Source organism: Grampus griseus (assembly GCF_964374135.1).
Source record: "Grampus griseus genome assembly, chromosome: 10".
In the NCBI taxonomy this organism is placed as follows: Eukaryota; Metazoa; Chordata; class Mammalia; order Artiodactyla; family Delphinidae; genus Grampus; species Grampus griseus.
The window spans coordinates 36224206-36243738 of NC_139004.1; the positions used below are offsets into that span (position 1 = coordinate 36224206).

The 19533-nt window shown below is 49.5% G+C and overlaps 1 protein-coding gene across 2 annotated transcripts in view; it reads left to right on the top strand.

Moving 5' to 3' along the window:
• MDGA1 (MAM domain containing glycosylphosphatidylinositol anchor 1) overlaps positions 1 to 19533 on the top strand; it is a gene marked incomplete at its 5' end in the record, with an annotated part of 52870 nt that overhangs the window by 20311 nt on the left and 13026 nt on the right. For both annotated transcript variants that reach the window (XM_082664044.1, XM_082664045.1), the window contains 6 exons: positions 8395 to 8534; positions 12459 to 12633; positions 13734 to 13930; positions 14696 to 14828; positions 15070 to 15339; positions 17237 to 17566. In XM_082664044.1, the coding sequence (XP_082520170.1) occupies positions 8395 to 8534; positions 12459 to 12633; positions 13734 to 13930; positions 14696 to 14828; positions 15070 to 15339; positions 17237 to 17566 (1245 nt within the window). The remainder of the gene's footprint in view (positions 1 to 8394; positions 8535 to 12458; positions 12634 to 13733; positions 13931 to 14695; positions 14829 to 15069; positions 15340 to 17236; positions 17567 to 19533) is intronic.

The following is a 19533-nucleotide window of genomic DNA, read 5'->3' on the forward strand; positions in this document are numbered from 1 at the left end:
GTCCTAGGGCACCTCATTTGTTGACAGTTTTGATCTCCCTGCCCACCAGGGAGAAAGTCCCTTTATAGTTTCCCCCAGGGGACCTCAGAGCCCCCACTTAGAGGGCTTTCTGGTGGCCTGTCCTAACATCCCTGAGTGCATTAGTTGTGTGCAGATTAGACTTCCACTGGTATGCCGACAGTGAAGATTCTATGAGTAGAACCTGGCACTCTCAAAACCTGTGTGCCTTCTGATGGGGCCAGAGTGTAGGTGCAGTGGTGCCAAACCTTCCCAGGGACGGGGGCACAGATGGACTGGCCACCACTTTCAGCAGTGCCAGGCTCTGCCGGAAGCATCAGGCTGTGCAAACAGTATCAGCTCCTGAAAATGGAACCGGGCCTTACACACAGCGGCAGACCCTGCGAGCCCTACCAGGCCCTGCCTCTGACTATGAGAGCAGAGCTTGTTTTCATGCTCAGTCATGGTGACAGGCTGGCAGCCTGTGCCCTGATCTTTCAGCTGTGGCTGCTTTCCACACTCAGTAACAGTGCTCTTGGACCCGGAGGTCAGAGATAGATACATACATACTCAGGCTGGGGAGAGATTTTTGAAGCCAAAGGGGAGGTCGGCTGAATGTGGATCTGGTTTTGGTAAGCAAAAAAGACGTATTGCTGAGAGCAGACTTTAATAGAGTCGGCAGCAAGGGGAGGGCAGAGGTGCTTCAGGGAGGGGGATGTGCCTGACTGCCTCTGCATCCTAGAGCCGAGGGCAGGACAACAGGTGCTCAGGAAATGTTACAGAAGGGATCCATCAATCAATGGTAAGTTAACAGGCGATCATATGTGCCTTTGAAGGGCTGGGAGGCCAGGGAGCAAGAGGGAAGATGGAGAGAGAATCATCCTGGACCAAGGTCTAATGCCCTGAGACAGTGACCAGAGGTGGACGGGGCAGGGTGTGCTGATGCTTCCCCTCAAGATGACTGACATTAAGGAGAGGCCAGGGAGGTGGTACTGGTGGGGGGACTGGTTCAAACTTGTTTTCCCAGCATGGAATTGGCACCTCCCCTAGACTCCAGAACTCCTGAGAAGCCACCTGGCCTGCCCCCTGGCCAGCGGCCGAAACAGAGGGCAGACTTCAGCCAGCTCTGCAGACAGGGCTGTGGGGAGGGCAGGGCGAAGCCCCACTGTGGAGAGCACAGAGAGCAGGGTTAATTTTCCTGAGAGGTACACATTTGATGGCCTGTGGTCCGCAGGAGAGGTGTGTAGCATCATCTCTGGCAGAAGGAGGCCCAGGAGGAGCCAGCCGAGCGCCTGCCCTGAGAGCCTCCTTTCAGGCCCCGGCCGCCATTCTCTGAGCAGCTAATTAAAAGAGAAAAGCCTGTTAATATTTCAGCACTGTTAACTCTGCTAAATTATTAAGTGTCCATTTGCATTACATACACAAAAGGATCGATAAACATGTGTGTACCAGGAGCTGGGAGAATGAGGGAGGAGTAGTTTCTAAGGATGCCACGTGGGACAGGCCCAACCAGTGACTCAGAGACTATGTCCTGCACCTGGAGCCCTGTGTCCTCAGCACTGTGCCCGGCACTTGCAAACTGGAAATGCATGGGGCTTAGCACAGAAGTCAGAGAGTCAGATGGACTCCAAATCAGCAGGGTGTCCTTGGGCAAGTTACTTAAACTTGCTGAGCCTCAGCTTCCTTATCTGACTAGTGGGAACAATAATAGGCTTGTTGTGGGCAATAAATAAGATAATAGATACAAAACACTCAATAAAACGCCTGCGCAGAGTAATATTATTATTATGTATATATTATTATGTGATCGTTATATCATGGTGTTGGGAGGGAGACCTGAGACATAATTCCAGCTCACAGTAATCCCTTCTTGTTTCCTTTCTGCCTCTCAGCAGGCCTTTGTAGACATCATTCTTATCCCACCTCTTCTAGACTATGCACTTCCCTAGTGCAGGGCCTGAGTGCCATAGCTCTCTGTACCCCCAGCACCAAGCTCAGCACGTCACACTTATAAGGATTTGTTGAATGACTATCTGATAGAAGGTAGGACCAGACCACAGATTCTGTTTCCATATCGCCTGGCCCGGAACACTCAGTGATGCTTCCAGGAGGTGGTTAGGGTGATGGTACTTGCCCTGCCATCCTCCAGTAACTGGGAGATAGAACCAACTTCAGGTGGGGGAGTCGGCAGCACCCCCTTCTTCTTTTCTCTCCTTGCCTTCCCACCACTCTGCTCTGTTTGGAAGTTTCCGCAGCCTGCAGACACACTTCCCCTGAAATAGTCAGGAGGGGGAAGCAGAACACCAGATCCCACTTGGTCATGATTAACCTTTTAAAATTTAGGGTGGGGAAGAAAGCTGCAGGAAAGCTGATGTGATGGGGCTTTTCATCAAGGGTTTTCATTCCCTTTGCTGTCTGTCAGCCTTGTTTGGCTCCACATCCTACTGTTGCATCCTCGTGTACTTTGCCAGTGTCCCCCACCCCCTTGGCTCGCAGCTGGGGAGAAAATTCTCTGATGGGGGATGGGGGTCCTTGATGAAATTCCCCTTCTAGGTTCCAGCGAGAATTCTCTTCAGAAGGCCACGGAGCAAGCTGGAATTTGCCTTAACATGCATCCTTGAGAGTTTGTGGCTTCCTCACTGGGCCTCCTGGGTGCTGGCAGTCCCCACCCCTACCTACGGTTTGGGGTGTACACTTTTGGAGGTAGAAAGGAGTGAGCTGATAGACCAGAAGCATGTGCCAGGGACTTGCCATTTCTGCTCAGTTGCCCTCCTTAGGATGCTGCCTCATTGGTGACATGTCTCATGCCGCTTGGTTACTCTCAACCAAGGGGCTGGGGAGGGGAATGTTACTTGGCTCCACAGCCATTATACTCTGTTAGGAAAGAGCTTTATGGTCAAGTGGAAAGCACTGGATTAAACCAAGTTACATGGATGTGTTTATTGCAGGACTTTTCAGGGCCTTTAATAGTATACTCTTGTGTGCTGAGACTCTGAGAGGGAGAAGATGCAGCATCCTTATTTGGCGATGGGCTATCTGTGAGCATTTTATGGCACACAGGTTTGGCAGACAGTGTTTTCCTTTTCCATGGGGTTTGTTGCTAAATATTGGGAGAGTGAAATAGCAGAAGTCTCATAGGCCAGAAGCAGGGAAATTGTTCCACAATCCTTCCTATTTTCTATCCACCAACGTGGCGTCAAGCAGAGATAAACAAATCCAGCAGCGCCTCTGAAATTCAAAGGGAGCTTGTTACAAATACAACCTCTGAGGCCCGCCCCTGAAGAGTCAGGGCTAGTGGTTCTGCATGGGCCTGGGAATATGCATTGCAAAGGGCTCCCCTAGTGACACAAAGCGGGGGTAGAGGAGTCCGTGGAGGGCAGTGAACTGAGTTCCAAGCTAGTGGGAAGAAGGCCTGGGTTCGAGCCCCAGCTCTGCTACTGTCCTGTGTCTGTGAGTGGACAGGGTGTTCCCTTCTCCAGGCCTCAGTCTCCTTCTCTGCCAAAGGAGGCTAACTAGGACGTGCCCTTTCTGGCTCTCAGAACTGAGGCAAGGAGCTTGCAAATACACAGTGGACCCCAGGAATGTATCAGGCCTCATCATCTGTGGCAGATAAGACATCGTCCTTTCGAGCGAAGGCCTTGCAGTCCGCTGGGGAGGTGGGGTTTTAAGAGGAGTGCAGGATCACTTACGGAATAATAATGCTGGCTGACACGCTTGATGGCTTACTGTGTACCAGACAGTTTTAAGCACTTTATCTGAGTTTACTTATTTATTCCTCTCCACAACCCCATTTTACAAATGAGAAAACTACGGCTTAAAGAACTTGCTAAAAGTCACAAGGTAACTTTCTGAGAGTTAAGTGTGTAAGAGGGACGCTCAGAAAGGGCTCCATTCCATCCCTCCCCTCTGGTTTTCCGACTCCCTGCACAGTCCTCAACATGAACTCTGAACACGTTCATGAAACATCCCTAATGGTTTAGTGTCTGCTTTGAGCGGCTCCACCCCTGAGATATAGAGGAGGCCACAGAGGGTGGTCTTCTGTCCCCACCTCTTGCTCCTACTTAGTCATCTCAGGAGCTGCCATTTGTTGACAGAACACATACTGTTTGGCCAGATGTTTTACATATATTGTATTCAACCCTCACACTAGCCCTGGGAGAAGGCATTATTGTTCTCATTTTACAAATGAAGAGGCTGAGGCTCAGAGAGGTTAAGTAACTTGCCCAATGTCACCCAGCTAGTGGGTAGCAGAGCCAGAAATTAGTCCCAGATTGTCTGCTCTTTCCACCTCTCTCCAGCAGATCCCTTCTCCGCCCACTGTTCCTTTTTTCACGACGCCCTGCTTTAGGGTCATCTTAGCACTTAACACACTCTGAAACCATCCGTTCATTTCTGTTTCCTTGTTTGCCATCCATCTCCCCAACAATGCTCTTTCAGAGCTGGTCTTTGTTTGCTTTTCATGACAGTCTCTCTAGCATCCAGGGCAGCGGCCTGCTTTTGTTGTTTGATAGACTGAATGAAGGGATTATGTCATGGTGCCTCTTGACTCAGGCCCTGGCCTGGTTGCCTTTAGAATCAGAAAATGTTGCCGCTGGTAGTGACTTCCTGGGGTGTGTAGAGTGAGAGGCTGAGGCTCAGTGGGACAGAACCCCTTTGGGGGTCTGTAACTTGGTGGGATCTCCGTTGGTTTAGGGTCGGAAAGCAGTTCCAGCCATTCCAGGGGTGAGCAGAGTCGGGGAGGCTGACTCATGTTAATGAAACTCAGTGGGGGTGACGGGCAAGTTGGAATGTCTATGCCAAGCGGATCTGAGTGCTTTGCAATTAGGCAGCACTTGCACCAGAAGGCAAATCTGAACCGGGAAGAAGTCAGCCATGGGAAGTGGCTCCTCAGGTAGGACTCAGAGTAAAGGGAGTGGGTAATTGTAATGGTTAGTGTCCACTGAGGAAGCTGGGTAACATCAACAGACAATGTCATCAAAGCGGGGGTGGATGCTTTTTTTTTTTTTTAATCTAATTGAAGTGTAAAGTGATATAGTAAAATCTTAAGCAAATACCTTGATGCATTTTTACGTGTACATCCACCCGTGTAACAGCCGCTCAGATTAAGGCTATGAACATTCCCATCTCACTAGATGGGATCCCACCTCCTCCCCAGAAACTTCTCTCGTGCCCTTCCCAGTAAATAATCGCCCACCTCCACCCAAGGGCCACCACTGTTTAGATCTCTGTTACTATAACGTTGGTTTTTCCAGTCTCGAATTTCAAATGTATGAAATCATACACTATTTCCTCTTTTATGTATGAGCTCTTTCACTCAAATTGTGCTGTGAGATTCAACAGGGTTGTTGTGTCTATCTGTAGCTCTTTTTTTCACTTCTGTGTAATATTCCATTGTATGAACGTGCCAGGATTTATTCATCCTTGCTGCTCTTGACGGACATGTGGGTTGTTTCTTGTTTTTAGCTATAATGAATAAAGCGGCTATGAATATTCTCGGACCTATTGTTTGGTTGTCACAGCACTAACTTCTATTGGGTACATACCCAGGAGTGGAATTCCTGCATCATGGGGTGTACCCTTGTTTAGCCTGAGTAGGTGCTGCCAAAATCTCTTCCAAAGTGGTTCTACTATTTTAGAGTTGGATAGTCTTAGGAGTTAATGTCATTAAAGGGCATTAGATAATCTTAATGATGTCATCACCCATGATGCCAGCTCATAGCCCAATGTCCAATGAGGAAGAGTACCTGTCAGGTGGCCAGAGGCCTTGTGTCTGCTGGCCAGGCCTCACCTTTTCTGACTTGGGCTAGCCAGGCCCTGAGAAAGTCCAGCTCTCCAGCTCTTTTTCAGTATTCCTTATCAGTCACCAAAGTGTCTTTCATTACAACACTGCCTGGCTACGGGCAAGCCACAGTGTCCAAGATTACGGCTTATCTTCCATTGGAGCCTGTTAAATCAATGTCTTCCTTGTTGAGAGGCACCCCAGGCCTCTTGCAGACATCCATGCAGCCTTCTGGGCTTATCAACAACTGGCACACACATCACACATTGGTGGGTTTTTTCCTGAGGACCTTGGCCACAGATGGCTATCTTTTCCAAAGCATCTTCATTGCAGGGGATGATAGTTTCAGACCCATTCCCTAGATTCCAGGGTGCATCTTATACAGGGCCCACGTGCTGTTTATAAAATTCATAGAAAGTAGGAGTTGAAAAAAGACCTCAGAAGTCATCTAATACACTCCCCTCCTATAGGTGGGGAAACTGAGGCCCATGAGGTTTGACTTGCCCAAGGTCACACAGCTTGTCTCCTGACAACTAGCCTAGGTTCATTCCTCCATGGCAGCCAGACTGGACACTCAGACTCTGGGTTGGTAGCCGCTGCCACTGTTTGTTTGCAGAGACTCTCATGGTTAAACACAGCCTACATCACCCCCCAGATGGCTGCCCCACAAACTTCTTGATGTGTGGCCGGGCTGCCTCTGTGGACCCACCTCTGTAATGAGTTCATGACTGTCCCATCAGTGTTGGTTGGAAAGACTCTGTTAAGGTGCTATTTGTGGCGACAGTAGAACACATCAGAGTTCTACTAAGCACTTCTCATTTATCCTGTGTGATGATCACATCCACCCTTGTGAGTTCTCAGGGTTGGTAGCATTCTCTCCATCTTAGAGATGAGAAAATGAAGGTCCAAAAATCACTAGTGTTTTACCCCGGGTAATATGGAATATAAAACTGCCCTATCAACCTGCAGGAAGCCCCCCTGTTTTCTGAGGGCTGGTTCAAAAGCTGCCTCTTCCATAGAGCCTTCTGTGATTCTTTCTCCAGCAGACAGTGGTGTCTCTCTCCTCTCACCTCCTCTTTACCTTTCTTAACAATGCTTAGCAACTTCACCATGGCATATTCCTATAAATTCATTCATTCAGTGTTCACTGTGTACCTGCTATATTCAAGGCTTTGCGCTGGGGATACCGAGGTGTGAAGCTCATGGTCTGGTAGGCAGAAAGATAAGAATGCTGAATTTGGTAGACACGCAGATTGATGCTTTGCTGTTGCACTGGAAAAGTGATGGATACAGAAGGAGGGAGGATGTAGGTCAATCATGGAATGCTTCCCAGAGGAAATTACACATTTTATGAAAAGGTTTTATCTCACCTCCCTGCACCTCTTTAGGGCAAGGACTGAGTTTTCACCCCCTTGTGTCCCTCGTGCCCTGGATTAGCTCTCCTGCCCCCACTCCCTCCATCCTCATATGTGAGCAGACAGGTTTGAAATTGGGGGCCTTGCCCTCCTTCCCAGAGCCCAAGTACTGGTGGGCTGGGGGCTGGTTTGCCTTCAGGACAGTGGGACTAAGACACTGAAGGAGGGCCATGAACTTTTCTGGTTCAATCATTTTCCCTTTGGGTCCCCCAGCCATATCGCAGCTCTGGTCCCCCAGCCCTGGTCAGATCCCAGCCCTGGCCACTGTGAGAGAGGTTAGGGAGGATCCAAAGTCTTGTGAGAGCTTCCAGGCCCCCGGTGAGAACTTCTCTCCCTTGGAGAGGAGGCTGGCATAGGTTCAGAGAGCAATGAGGGAAAAGTAACAGGCGTTTGGGTGAGGGGAACGTGCAGTCCCTGGGGCTGGGGGCCATCTTAGTTAGGTTCGCTGAAGGTTGAGCCTTGGATGGTTGGTGGCAGTGAGTTCAGGCAAGTGATTTGCTGAGAAAGTGCTCTAAGGACCAACTGAAAGGGGACAAGGGAAACAGCCAGGTGAAAATGTGGTTTAGTTGACTTAGTCTCAGCCTGTTCCCTGGGGTGGGGTAGGGGGCCTCTGGAGCATGAACAGAACCACGGTCACCCCAGCTTGAGGCAAGGTGGCTGGGCTTTTGCATCATGTCCACCAGTCATTGGGGTGTGTATGTATTGGGGAAGGGATGACCTCCTATAGGCATGTCTGGTCCAGGCAGCTCCCACTGGTTGAGGGCAATTCCCTGGGGCAGGTGAGCTCTGCGTGCCTAGCAGCTAACACAGCAGCTGGGAGTGGAGGCACCTGCCAGATACAGGGAGCTGGGCAGAGCACCAGCAGCCTGCACGACAGGGGGCTGCTAAGACATGATGCTCACTGGGTGATAACCACTCTGCACAGATTACAAAGCCCCCTCACAGTCCTCAGCTCACTGAAGAGCACAGATCTCTTGCAAGGGCCGTGGGATGGGGAGGAATTGCCCCTGTCCTGAGTCCCTGGCCCTTCTGGTCTGGCCCGGGGCCCTAGGAGGATTCTTTCCTGAGCTCGATGGCATCAGGCCTCTGAGGGATGTCATGGAGAAGTATGGGCTGACCCCTCCCCCTGACACACTCAGGAGGGAGCCTCAGACCCCCTCTGGCCTTGGTGCCTCCTGTCTAAACCTCCCCATCTCCCGCCAGCTCCAGCCCAGGCTCAGATCGTGCACGCGGGCCAGGCGTGTGTGGTGAAAGAGGACAACATCAGTGAGCGCGTCTACACCATCCGGGAGGGGGACACCTTGGTGCTGCAGTGCCTTGTCACCGGGCACCCTCGGCCCCAGGTAAGCCCCTGGCCTGGCTTGAGCAGGCCCCTCCTGCCCCACCCCGCTCTGGGATCAGAAGAGGCAGTGGGAGCTGTGACTAGAGACAGACAGCAGCACGTCAGCAGAAGACAGGAGCCTGGGGCTGGGGAAAGAGCTGGAAAATAAACCCTGTGGGGAAGGGCTAGAGGCTGTGGGCTTACTCACCTGGAAATATTGATGACTGAGGGCAAAAACTGAATGTCAGTTGTTCAGTTCCGGTCCAATCCCTGTATCTGTTGAGCAGACGCTCTATCAGGTATATACCTTCAACCACTGTCTGAAGGCAGACCACGCGCCAAGCACTGTGCTCGTTACTTTCTCCAGCGTTTTCTCTTTGGAGCCTCGCAACCGTGCTGTGAGGAAGGCATCAGGGCCTCCATTTTAAGCTGAGGAAATCGAGGTTCAGAGAGGTTGGGTAAACTCCCAAGGTCCCCAGCTCTTGTGAGGGTGGGAGCAGAATTCACATCCAGAACCAGCATTCTCTGTAACTTGGTACACTTCCTCCTACTTCAGGAGGCTTCCGGTAGGCAAGCCCCACACTTTTGACATTAAGAGACTCAAAGCTATTAGAAAGTAACAGAAGATGCGGATCTGGAAAATCTGGGTGGATTTTGTCCCAGACGAAGTGTTTGGTTCAGGCAGGAAGTATTGGCTGGTTCACTGAGAGCTGACAGGTGGAGGCAGGAGGGGGGGCTGGAGGGATGGGTAAAATTTGCTGGCGAGCTGCGGTGACCTTTAAAAGCAACAGAAAAGGTTTTGATTGGATCCTAGGAAGCACAGTGATTGCAAAATCCTTTTTGGGGGGACAATTTTGGGAACAGGGACAGCTTTAGTAGGTTTGGTCTTGAGACAAGCAGATGGACAAGAAAACTCCTAAAGACTTTTTCAAACGGAAACTATCATCACTGCTTCCTCCTTCTTAAGGTTGTTTTTTGGAAGTGTAAACAACGCTGCCAGTCTTCAGGTTGGTGTTTGCATAGGTGTGACTTTAGGCATGATGCTCCCTAAAGCCAGGGAGGCAGCTGGCCCACCTCTCCCTCAGGCTGCACTGGCCATCTGTGTGTGTCCCCTTGCGCATCACATGTAGGAGTCGTTTGTGGTTGTGGCTGTGAGTCCATGCACCCATTTTCTATTTCCATTTGTAGTTTCATTATTCTTCCTGCTACCTAGGCTCAAACCCTTGGGCTCATATTTGACTCAGCCGCATATCATTCCCCACACCTAGCCAGGCTCCGAGGCCTTTCTTTTTATGTCTCTTGCATGGGTCTCCTTCTATTCCTCATTACCCCTTGAGGTCAGACCTTTAGCCTTGTCCCTTGGACCACTGCAGTAGACTCTAACTGGCCTCCCATTCTCCTACATCTCCCCCTCCAATCCATTCCTGCACCCTACTCCCAGAATCATCATCCTTAGACCTGCTACATGATATCACTCCCCTGCTCAGAAACCTTCGATGACTCCACATTACCTACCAGACCCAGTTCAGGCTCATAGGGGTGGAACTAAAGACACCCCCCCACAATCCAGCCCCCACCTGCCTGTCCTGTCTGATGTCCCACGGCCATCCTCCTCACACCCCGTCTTCAGTGAACCTGTCCAAATACACCCTGTTCATTCTTGCTTTAGCCACTGCTCTTTACCTGTCCTGAAATGCCTTCTAGTGCCTTTTGCTCATTTCGTTACAATAAATATTTATTGAGCACCTGCTATGTGCCAAGTACTGTGATGGGTCCTGAGGATACAGCTGCAGTTCCTGTTGTCATGGAGCATCCAGTCTAGGGGTGGAGCAAGTATCATCTCATAGCCCAGTTTGTTGTCAGATGGAAGAATGAGTGGGCATGGAATTCCCTACTCCAAACTAATAGCAAGAGAGAGGGGCTCTCTATGGTTAAAATGAAGAAGAAATCTATAGCGATGGTAGTGAGCAAAAGCTGAAGAAACTGGTACTTTGAGGGACTTAACTGCGTACTCACCTCAGGGGTAGTAGTATTAATACACACATGGCGGGTAAGCGCTGAGGCCACAGGCCCATCTATGACTGGAGCTAGAACTGGACTTCTTACCTAAAGCTGGAAGGTTGATAAGAGTGATACCACCTATGAATGGGGACCAGAAGATCTCTGCCCCATAGCCCAGAGTCACAGCAGGGAGCAGACTTTCTGCTTCAGGGTGTGGGTGCAAACAGAGTCACCTATGAGGGAATAACCCTAATCCGGTCTGTGTCTTGCACTATCCAAGTGGTGAGGATACCTTAAGCTGAGAAACTAATATAAAAACTGGGACTTCCCTGACAGTCCAGTGGTTAAGACTCTGTGCTTCCAATGCAGCGGGTATGGGTTCGATCCCTGGTCAGGGAACTAAGATCCCACATGCCGCGGGGCATGGCCGAAAAATACCCAAATTGGTTGAAACCTGTGAATGCATATATCTTGGGCATAGGCAACCATAAAGCTACACCACAGACAGGCCTGTCAGTGCCCAAGTGGGAGTTCTGAGGAAGATAATTCCTACTGAATACAAGCCCATGGGGTGAAATTTTAAAGCATATCTAAAAATACAGTGCTAGGAGAGCCAGTCCATAGACCCAAATAATTGAACAATTCACATCTGAGAAAACAGAGATGATAGAGCAATATGAAAGGATCTTTAAAATAAATGTGCTTAAAATGTTTAAAGAGATAATGGAAGGAATAGAATCTATAAGATGGGAGATTATAAAACCTGATCAGTTAAGATATGGGAAAAAGCAAATAGAAATCCTAGAAATAAAAAATAATAGTCTTTAGAAAAATTTGGCCTCAATACCATAGAAGTAGCTAAAGAAGAAACTGGTGAATTGGATAATAGATCCAAGGAAATCAGCTACAATGCAGTCTGGAGAGGACAAAGGGATGGAAAATGTGAAAAGGAAGTTGGGAGACATGGAGGATAGAATGAGAAGCTGTAACAAATTTAGGCATTCTACAAGGACTAGAGAAAACTTAGAAGAGGCAACATTTAAAGAGATAAAGCCTGAGAATTTTGTAGAATTGAAGAATGGTATGAACTCTCAGATGGATAAACCAAGTCCTAAGCATTTGTAAACAAACCCCATCTAGATAAATCATGGTAAAACTGCAAAATGTCAAGTACAAAAAGCAAAAACATTTTCATGGTCTTGTTCTTTTTCCAAAGCACCCTCTGATCTACGTCTGAATGTCCTGAAACTGCATGTAGCCTTCCCCAAGTTTTGTAACCCCTGGGTCCATGAGGGTAGAGTTGAGGGTGGTGAGGAGATGAGAACAGCAGTGACACACCGTCACTCCTGCCAAATTCTATTGGTCACACAGACCAGCCCTGGTACAAAATGGGAGGAAAGTACAGAAAGGTGTGAATACCAGGAGGTGGGGACCACGGGGGGCCCTGGTGGAGGCTGGCTATCACATAGACCTCTTTCACAGATGAGAAATCTGAAGCTAGGAGATGAGTAACCTACCCAAGGCCACTAAGCTAATAAGTGGAATAACAAAAATTTAATCAAATTCTTACTTTTCCAGGAATGAATTATATACTCATTTAGTCTTCTCAGTAAGCCTAGGAAGGGAGTAATATTTCCATTTTACACATGCGGAAAGGAAGGCAGGAGAGGTCGGGTAACTTGCCCGCAAATCCATGATGCTAACAACTGCACATACTGCCTTTTTAAAAGCCTCTTCCACCTGACCCCAGATTCCCCAGGCTCTTCACTGAGAGGTCCTACCTCCAGCGTGCATTCCCACGAGGCTGTTTGGGTTAGTTTTGCAGGCCTGTGTATGCCTTATGTGCACTCGTGGAAAAGTATGGGGGTGGGCGGGGACCCCCCTCCCCTTCCCCCTCCCCCTCCCCCTCTGTGCGGTCTGACTCTGCCCTGCCTGGCTGGCCCAGGTGCGTTGGACCAAGACCGCGGGCAGCGCGTCGGACAAGTTCCAGGAAACATCGGTGTTCAATGAGACACTGCGCATCGAGCGCATCGCGCGCACGCAGGGCGGCCGCTACTACTGCAAGGCTGAGAACGGCGTGGGCGTGCCTGCCATCAAGTCCATCCGGGTGGATGTGCAGTGTGAGTCGGGTCTGCCTCTGAGTACCCGGGCCAGGGGCCAGCTTCTGGGGGCTCAGGCTGGGAAGGAGGAGTGGGGAGAAGGGTAGAGAAGTGGCACCTCCGTGGAGAACAACGGTAGAGACTTTCTCTTTTCCGGGATAGAGAAGGGCATCCCTGATGTTCCTTTGATGTGCACTACCTTATACCATTCACTCATCTCTATCTTTAATCCCATATGAACCTTGCAGCATCCCTGCAAAGTGGTCAGGGAGGGCAGGACAGGTTGGATTATACCCATTCTACAGATGAAGAAGCTGAGACCAAAGGCTTGTGACTTGCTCACTGCATAGGTCTCTTCTCATTATGGTCCAGTGTCCTTCCCACAGTACCTCATGTCTCTGCTTTTGTCCCAGGGAAGCTCTGAAACTTCCCTATCCCAACACCTGCAGGACCAGGCACCCCTCAGTCCTTGCTACAGGTTGAATGGGAAGCCCTCAGTCCCTGCCTGCCATCCACGGATATTCCCTTGACCACTCAGAGGCTATCTTCCTTCTTGCCATCCGCCTCTGTGCCATCCAGGCTGACCTAGGTACCAGAAGCTGTGGGGCCAGGCCCAAAGGTCTGTCTGCCACCATCTTAATATCTACAATGAACCTATCCATTAAATACACCCCCCTGCCCCAAGTGGGACCTGATAGAGTGGTGGAACCCCAGGCCCTCTCTTCTGTCCCCCTTCAGCCACCCAGGGGCCTGACAAACCCTGGGGCTGAGGGTCGTTTCTCAAGTTATTGCAGCTGGAAGGGTCTGGCAGGCATGGCCTGATTTCCAGTGTGCAGCTGCTTCCTCCATCCCATGATAGGAGGGTGAAGATAGACACACACATACCCCCGCCCTCCCCACCCCCCAGCCAATGCAGATCCCTGGGGAGGGACTGCTGAGAAGCCAACACATCCAGTCCCCTGCCTCTGACAGGTTGCTCAAGCTTGCAGGGCTGGGAGAGCATCTTGCTCTCTGGAAGCATCCCATGAGGGTAGCTTAATTTTCCCTGAGAGCTGCCAGGGGCCCAAGCCCTCCACCTAGGGGGTCACGCATCTGACTCCACTGGGGCTGTGCCCTTGCAGACCTGGACGAGCCAGTGCTGACAGTACACCAGACAGTGAGCGATGTTCGAGGCAACTTCTACCAGGAGAAGACGGTGTTCCTGCGCTGTACGGTCAACTCCAACCCACCTGCCCGCTTCATCTGGAAGCGGGGCTTGGACACCTTGTCTCACAGCCAGGACAATGGGGTCGACATCTATGAGCCCCTCTACACCCAGGTCAGGATGGGCGGCAGCTGGCTTGGTCTCCTCATGGCTCACCCCACATTCTTCCTCCTGCACCCCACAAGGGAGGGGGCCAGGGGGGCTGAAGCCTCACCATCTGGAGTTCCAGGGACTGCCCTGACTCCAACAAGTTTCTTCTGACATCAGAAGCAAGCATTCTGATTGGGCTTCAGACCACCTGGGGCAGACAGAATTGAGACAGAAAGGTCAGGAAGCAGTGGTGAGGACAGGAGAGTCCTCAAGGCAACATGTCTTCTAAGAACTTTGCCAGTTAGGAGAGGCACCTCCTGGGGCAGACAAGTCATCCCTGCCTGTTGCTGGCTGTCAGGGTCTTTGGAACGACGAGCAGGAACAGCAGGAGTTGGGGTAGAAAGATGAGTCACTTCCCATGGCTCTCCTGCAGTCCTAGGAGATGGTGATGAAGCCATCCTGCAAGAGAGTGTTCAGAGGCAGCTTTCCTAGGTGGCTGTCAGAACTCCACATGTAGCCATGGCCTGTAGGGCCAGCCCTATATTTGTATGGGTTGTAAGACAGAGCAGGATTCCCTCGTTACCCTTCCATTTCCTAGAATGGGGAAACTGAGGCCTGGTCCTGACCAGTGTGTACCAGGACACCCTCAGACCCATGGAAGCCCAGGGTATGGGGAGTGTGCCATCCACCCCAGGCTCAGTCCTGAATAGGAATTTGCTTTAGCCTCTGGTGCTTGGTGAATGTGTGTGAGACCCAAGCAGGCCCCTCACCCCAGTGGTCACTGCCCAGGGGGAGACCAAGGTCCTGAAGCTGAAGAACCTGCGGCCCCAGGACTATGCCAGCTACACCTGCCAGGTGTCTGTACGCAACGTGTGTGGCATCCCGGACAAGGCCGTCACCTTCTGGCTCACCAACACCACGGGTACAGGCACTTCCCCACCCATCCCCTTTCCCACCTGGGCTGAGTCCTCAACCAGGAGGTGGTGCCCATCTCATGCTAGACTCCAAGCACATCACCACGAGTGTTTCCCCTCCTCCTTCCTGCCTGCTCCTTCCCTTCTCCCCCTGCAGAACTTCCCCGGCCCCCATTCGCTCCCTGATTCTCCTCCCCCACATCTGGCCCTGCCTCCTGGTCCCCTAAGACCCCATTCTTGTCCTCCTAGCACCACCAGCCCTGAAGCTGTCTGTGAACGAAACTCTGGTGGTGAACCCTGGGGAGAATGTGACGGTACAGTGTCTGCTGACAGGCGGTGATCCTCTGCCCCAGCTGCAGTGGTCCCATGGACCAGGTCCACTGCCCCTGGGTGCCCTGGCCCAGGGTGGCACCCTCAGCATCCCTTCAGTGCAGGCCCAAGACTCTGGCTACTACAACTGCACAGCCACCAACAATGTGGGCAACCCTGCCAAGAAGACTGTCAACCTCCTGGTGCGATGTACGTGGCTCCGGAGGGGTGGAAGGAAACTTGGGAAGCAGACAGGGTCCCTGTACCTTGGGAACTGAAATGGGAAAGGGGCCTGTCTGCTTCTCCTTGGTAGGGGAGGTAGGCTGAGAAGGCAGGTTCCAGGCACTTTGATTTCCCTGCAATTCAGGTGTCTGCCAGCAGATGGCAGGACTAAAATTTGCATAAAGTTTTATTTACAGTTTACAATCAATACATTTTCAAATATAACCTCAACAACCCAAGAAGTAGGAAGGGCTGGTGTTGATTACCTAGATTTTTTTTAGACTGGGAAACTGAGGCTGCAAAAAGCTAAATGTGGACATTCCAGACTCTAAGAGAAAGTTCCTGACTTTCTCCCTGTACAATGGTTTCTACATGATTAATAGAATTAAAGTGAAAATAACACACATTTCCACATACCTCATATGTAAATCTTTATTAGCAAAGCATTTCAGTGAGTATAAAGATAATTACTAAATGTAAAAATGATTAAAACTTGGAGCACAATATAAAGAAGTACAAATACTTTCCTAACTAAATTTCAGCCTCAGTAATTATCATTAGCTGCTCGATAAGATCTTGATTTTACTACTCTGCTTTAAGGAGGAAACTTTAAATTCTTCTGCTTGTGCAGCTTTAGGTGGTTGTTTTAAAATTTATTAAAAAAAATTTTTTTTAAAGATCCAGGCTTGTTTCCAGCTCTTTAGCACTTGAAAGTAAAGTACAGCTTCTGTCAAATTCAATTGAGCATCTTCTGATGAACACTCTTCTTTGTTCATCTGTCACTGACCAGTCTCTCCCTGACTCTCCTCACCAAGAGAAGCTAGCTCTCTATGACTTTTTACTTAATTATGATTAAGTAGTGAGAAAGATAATAGTCAAACTGTGGTTATCTAATGACTACTGTTTCCTTTGATGGTACTTTTCCCATCAGAAGATTGTTCTTCTCCACCTGATCCATATGCCCTTTAAAACCTGGGTTGATAAGATTGCCATTTTCATCAAATACTTGTGGTCACCTCTCGGGGTGACATACAGCCTGCTTCACTCAGCCCAGTCCTGATTTATGGCTGTTGTAGCAGAGTCCTTTCCAATGAGCACCTAATATTAAGAATTCTGTCTAACTCTTGGCATACATAAAACAATTTTTAGATTTTTAAAGGAGGCCAGACCATTTTCTTTCTAAACTCTGTATTTTTATGTAATTGCATGTAAAATGATTGTATTGGTCTTTTTTTTTTTTATGACACAAACTTGTTGCAAAGAGCTAAACAGCACAAAAGGCCAAATTAAAAATTTCCCCTCAATTTCCCTCAGTCCCTTTCTCTAGATAGAACCAGTGTTACATTCTGGTGCCTCTTTCCAAAATTTGTATTTTGTATATTCTGGGTTTAAAACAACAATAAAAATAAAGCAGCGTAGTAGTTAAGAGCACAGGCTCTGAGTGTGAATTCAAGATTGGCTATTTACCAATACTTCTTTGAGCAAGTGAATTAAACTGTCTGAGCCTCATTTCCCTCCTTTGTAAAATAGGGAAAATAAAATGCCTCCCTCAAAGATTGTGGGATGGGCTAAACGAGGAAACCCACATACAGTGCTTAGAACAGGGCCTCTCATAGCGTATGTTTGGTCAACAGTGGCTGTATTGATTACTAAACCCACTTTTCTACAGCGAGCTTTTTTTTTTAACTTTTGGAAACACATCTGAGAGAGGAGAACAATTTCCAAGCAGAAAAAGTGATGGTTTCTCCTGGGAGTGGGATCGTAGCCCCCAAACTCCAGGAAGGCCAGTTGGAGGGTAGAAGCTGCATCTGGATGGGGGTGGTGAGACAGGGAACCCTGGCTTTGGGCCAGCTCCAGCCACCTTTCCCTCCCCATCCACCCATAGCCATGAAGAATGCCACATTCCAGATCACCCCAGATGTGATCAAAGAGAGCGAGAACATACAGCTGGGCCAGGACCTGAAGCTGTCATGCCATGTGGATGCAGTGCCCCAGGAGAAGGTGACCTACCAGTGGTTCAAGAATGGCAAGCCAGCACGCATGTCCAAGAGGCTGCTGGTGACTCGCAATGACCCTGAGTTGCCCGCTGTCACCAGCAGCCTAGAGCTCATTGACCTACACTTCAGCGACTACGGCACCTATCTGTGTGTGGCTTCCTTCCCGGGAGCACCTGTGCCCGACCTGAGCGTCGAGGTCAACATCTCCTCTGAGACAGGTGGGCAGCTGGAGGGGGGCAACAGGGAGGTATGAGGGGGCTGGAGAGACCCACAGAGGGGAGGTGGGGGCAGCAGCTTGGGAAAGGGAGGCCACAGTGAGGAGGATATCATTTGTTCATGCCATATGCATTTATTAAACACCTGTTATATGCCAGGCATTATGCTAGGCACTGGAGTAAAGTGGTGGGCGAAACAGGCCACATTGAACTTAGTAGCAAATGTTTTTCAGATCATCCCACAAATAAATGTATCACTGCAAACTGTGATGCATGAGAGTCAGGAAAGAGTTTCCTAAGATAGCAGGTTTGATCTGAGATCTGAGGGAGGGGCAGGATTTTAGTAGGCAAAGGAGAGCAAAGGGAGGGTGGAAGAGAAAAGCAGGCCAAGGAATCAGCATATGCAAAGGCACCGAGGCAGGAAAGTACATGGAGTGTTTGGTGCACTGAAAGAAGGAGAGTGTGGCTGGGAGAATAGAGTGAGATGAGAGTGGAGAGGTTGGCAGGGGCCAGATTTTGCAGAGGATTTGGGTCTTTATTCCAATAATAATAAATAACGATAATGAAATAATGGCCAACATTTACTGAGTGTTTACTATGTGTTCTGATGATTTTATATTTATCTCATTCACCTTCATGATTTACTTTATGGGGTAGATGGTTCATCTTCAGTTTTTAGAGGTGAGGAAACTTAGGCTAAGAGAGTTTAAGAATCTTACCTAAGGTTACACATCAATAAGTGGTGGAGCTGGGATTCAAACCCAGGCAACCAGACTTCAGAACCTGCTCTCAGCCACCCCTGAAGGGTTTACACTTTGAAAATTATAAGAGTTTGGAGGGAGTGACTTTGGAGAAGGTCTCTGGAATCTCATCTCCAGCCCCCAGTACCTTGCACTGAGTTGCTGGCTGACTTTGGCTAAGCCTCTTCAACTCTCTGGGCCTCAGTCTCTCCTCTATGAGACATTGAACCAGATGGCCTTGGAAGCTCTTCCCATCCTGACATCTGAACAGGGAGAGGCCAGGTGTAGCTGGAGGTGTCAGGAAAGGCTTCCAGAAGGAGACAGACCTGAGCTGGGCTTTGGGAGTGGACTAGGCCTCTACAGATTCCACAAATCCATTTTGCAAATCACAGAGCCATGTCTGGGGTGAGGAGCTGGGGACTCGAATGCCACAGCCCCATCATCAGAGCTCACTGCCTAGACAGAGAGATAGACCTGTTGCAGAAGGGTCAGGCAAGGTGGAGGAAAAGGAAGGACAAACCTTAGATAAGACTCAGGAGCTAAAGGTGGGGTCTGCAGAGCATCTGGGGGCACAAGAGGAGTACCAGGCTGCCCGGGGTCATCAGGGAAGGCTTCTTAGAGGAGCCATTTTCCATGTGAGCATTTGCCCGTGCTCAAGCCCATGAGAGGAGGGACAGGGAGCCCCCAAGGTGTATGAGACTTGCTGTGTTCAGGAAGTATGTTCCTTACAAGTGGATCCCACAGCTGGAGCACAGGATGGGAAAGGAAGATGAGGCTGGGGGTTGACAGAGGCCAGAGCACAAGGGCCTTGTTAGAAGAGCCAAGGAGGTTGAGCTTTAGCCTGAGGGCAGTATGGCCTCAAAATGGGACAGCCCTTTATCTTGTGGGGGCAAAGAAGGGTTGGGAGCTGGGGTGTTTTAGAAACAGGGAAATCAATGGGGTACAGGGCCATTTCCTTCATTTCATTCATCAGCTTGATGCCTAGGACATAGAAGCTTTTTAAGGACCTGTGGAGACGGTTTAGAATTGGAAAAATAAATTAAAATTAACTGGCTCCAAAATACAAAGGGAAAACTGCAGAATTAAAGCCAATAAATGTATAAATGTTTACAGAGTATAAATTATGCTAACTAGATAACTGGACTTCAGCTTGCCTTGTAGAGTTATTTACGATTTATATTTAATGTAGACATTTAATTTGTTTGATGTGATATGGGATGGGACCCATGG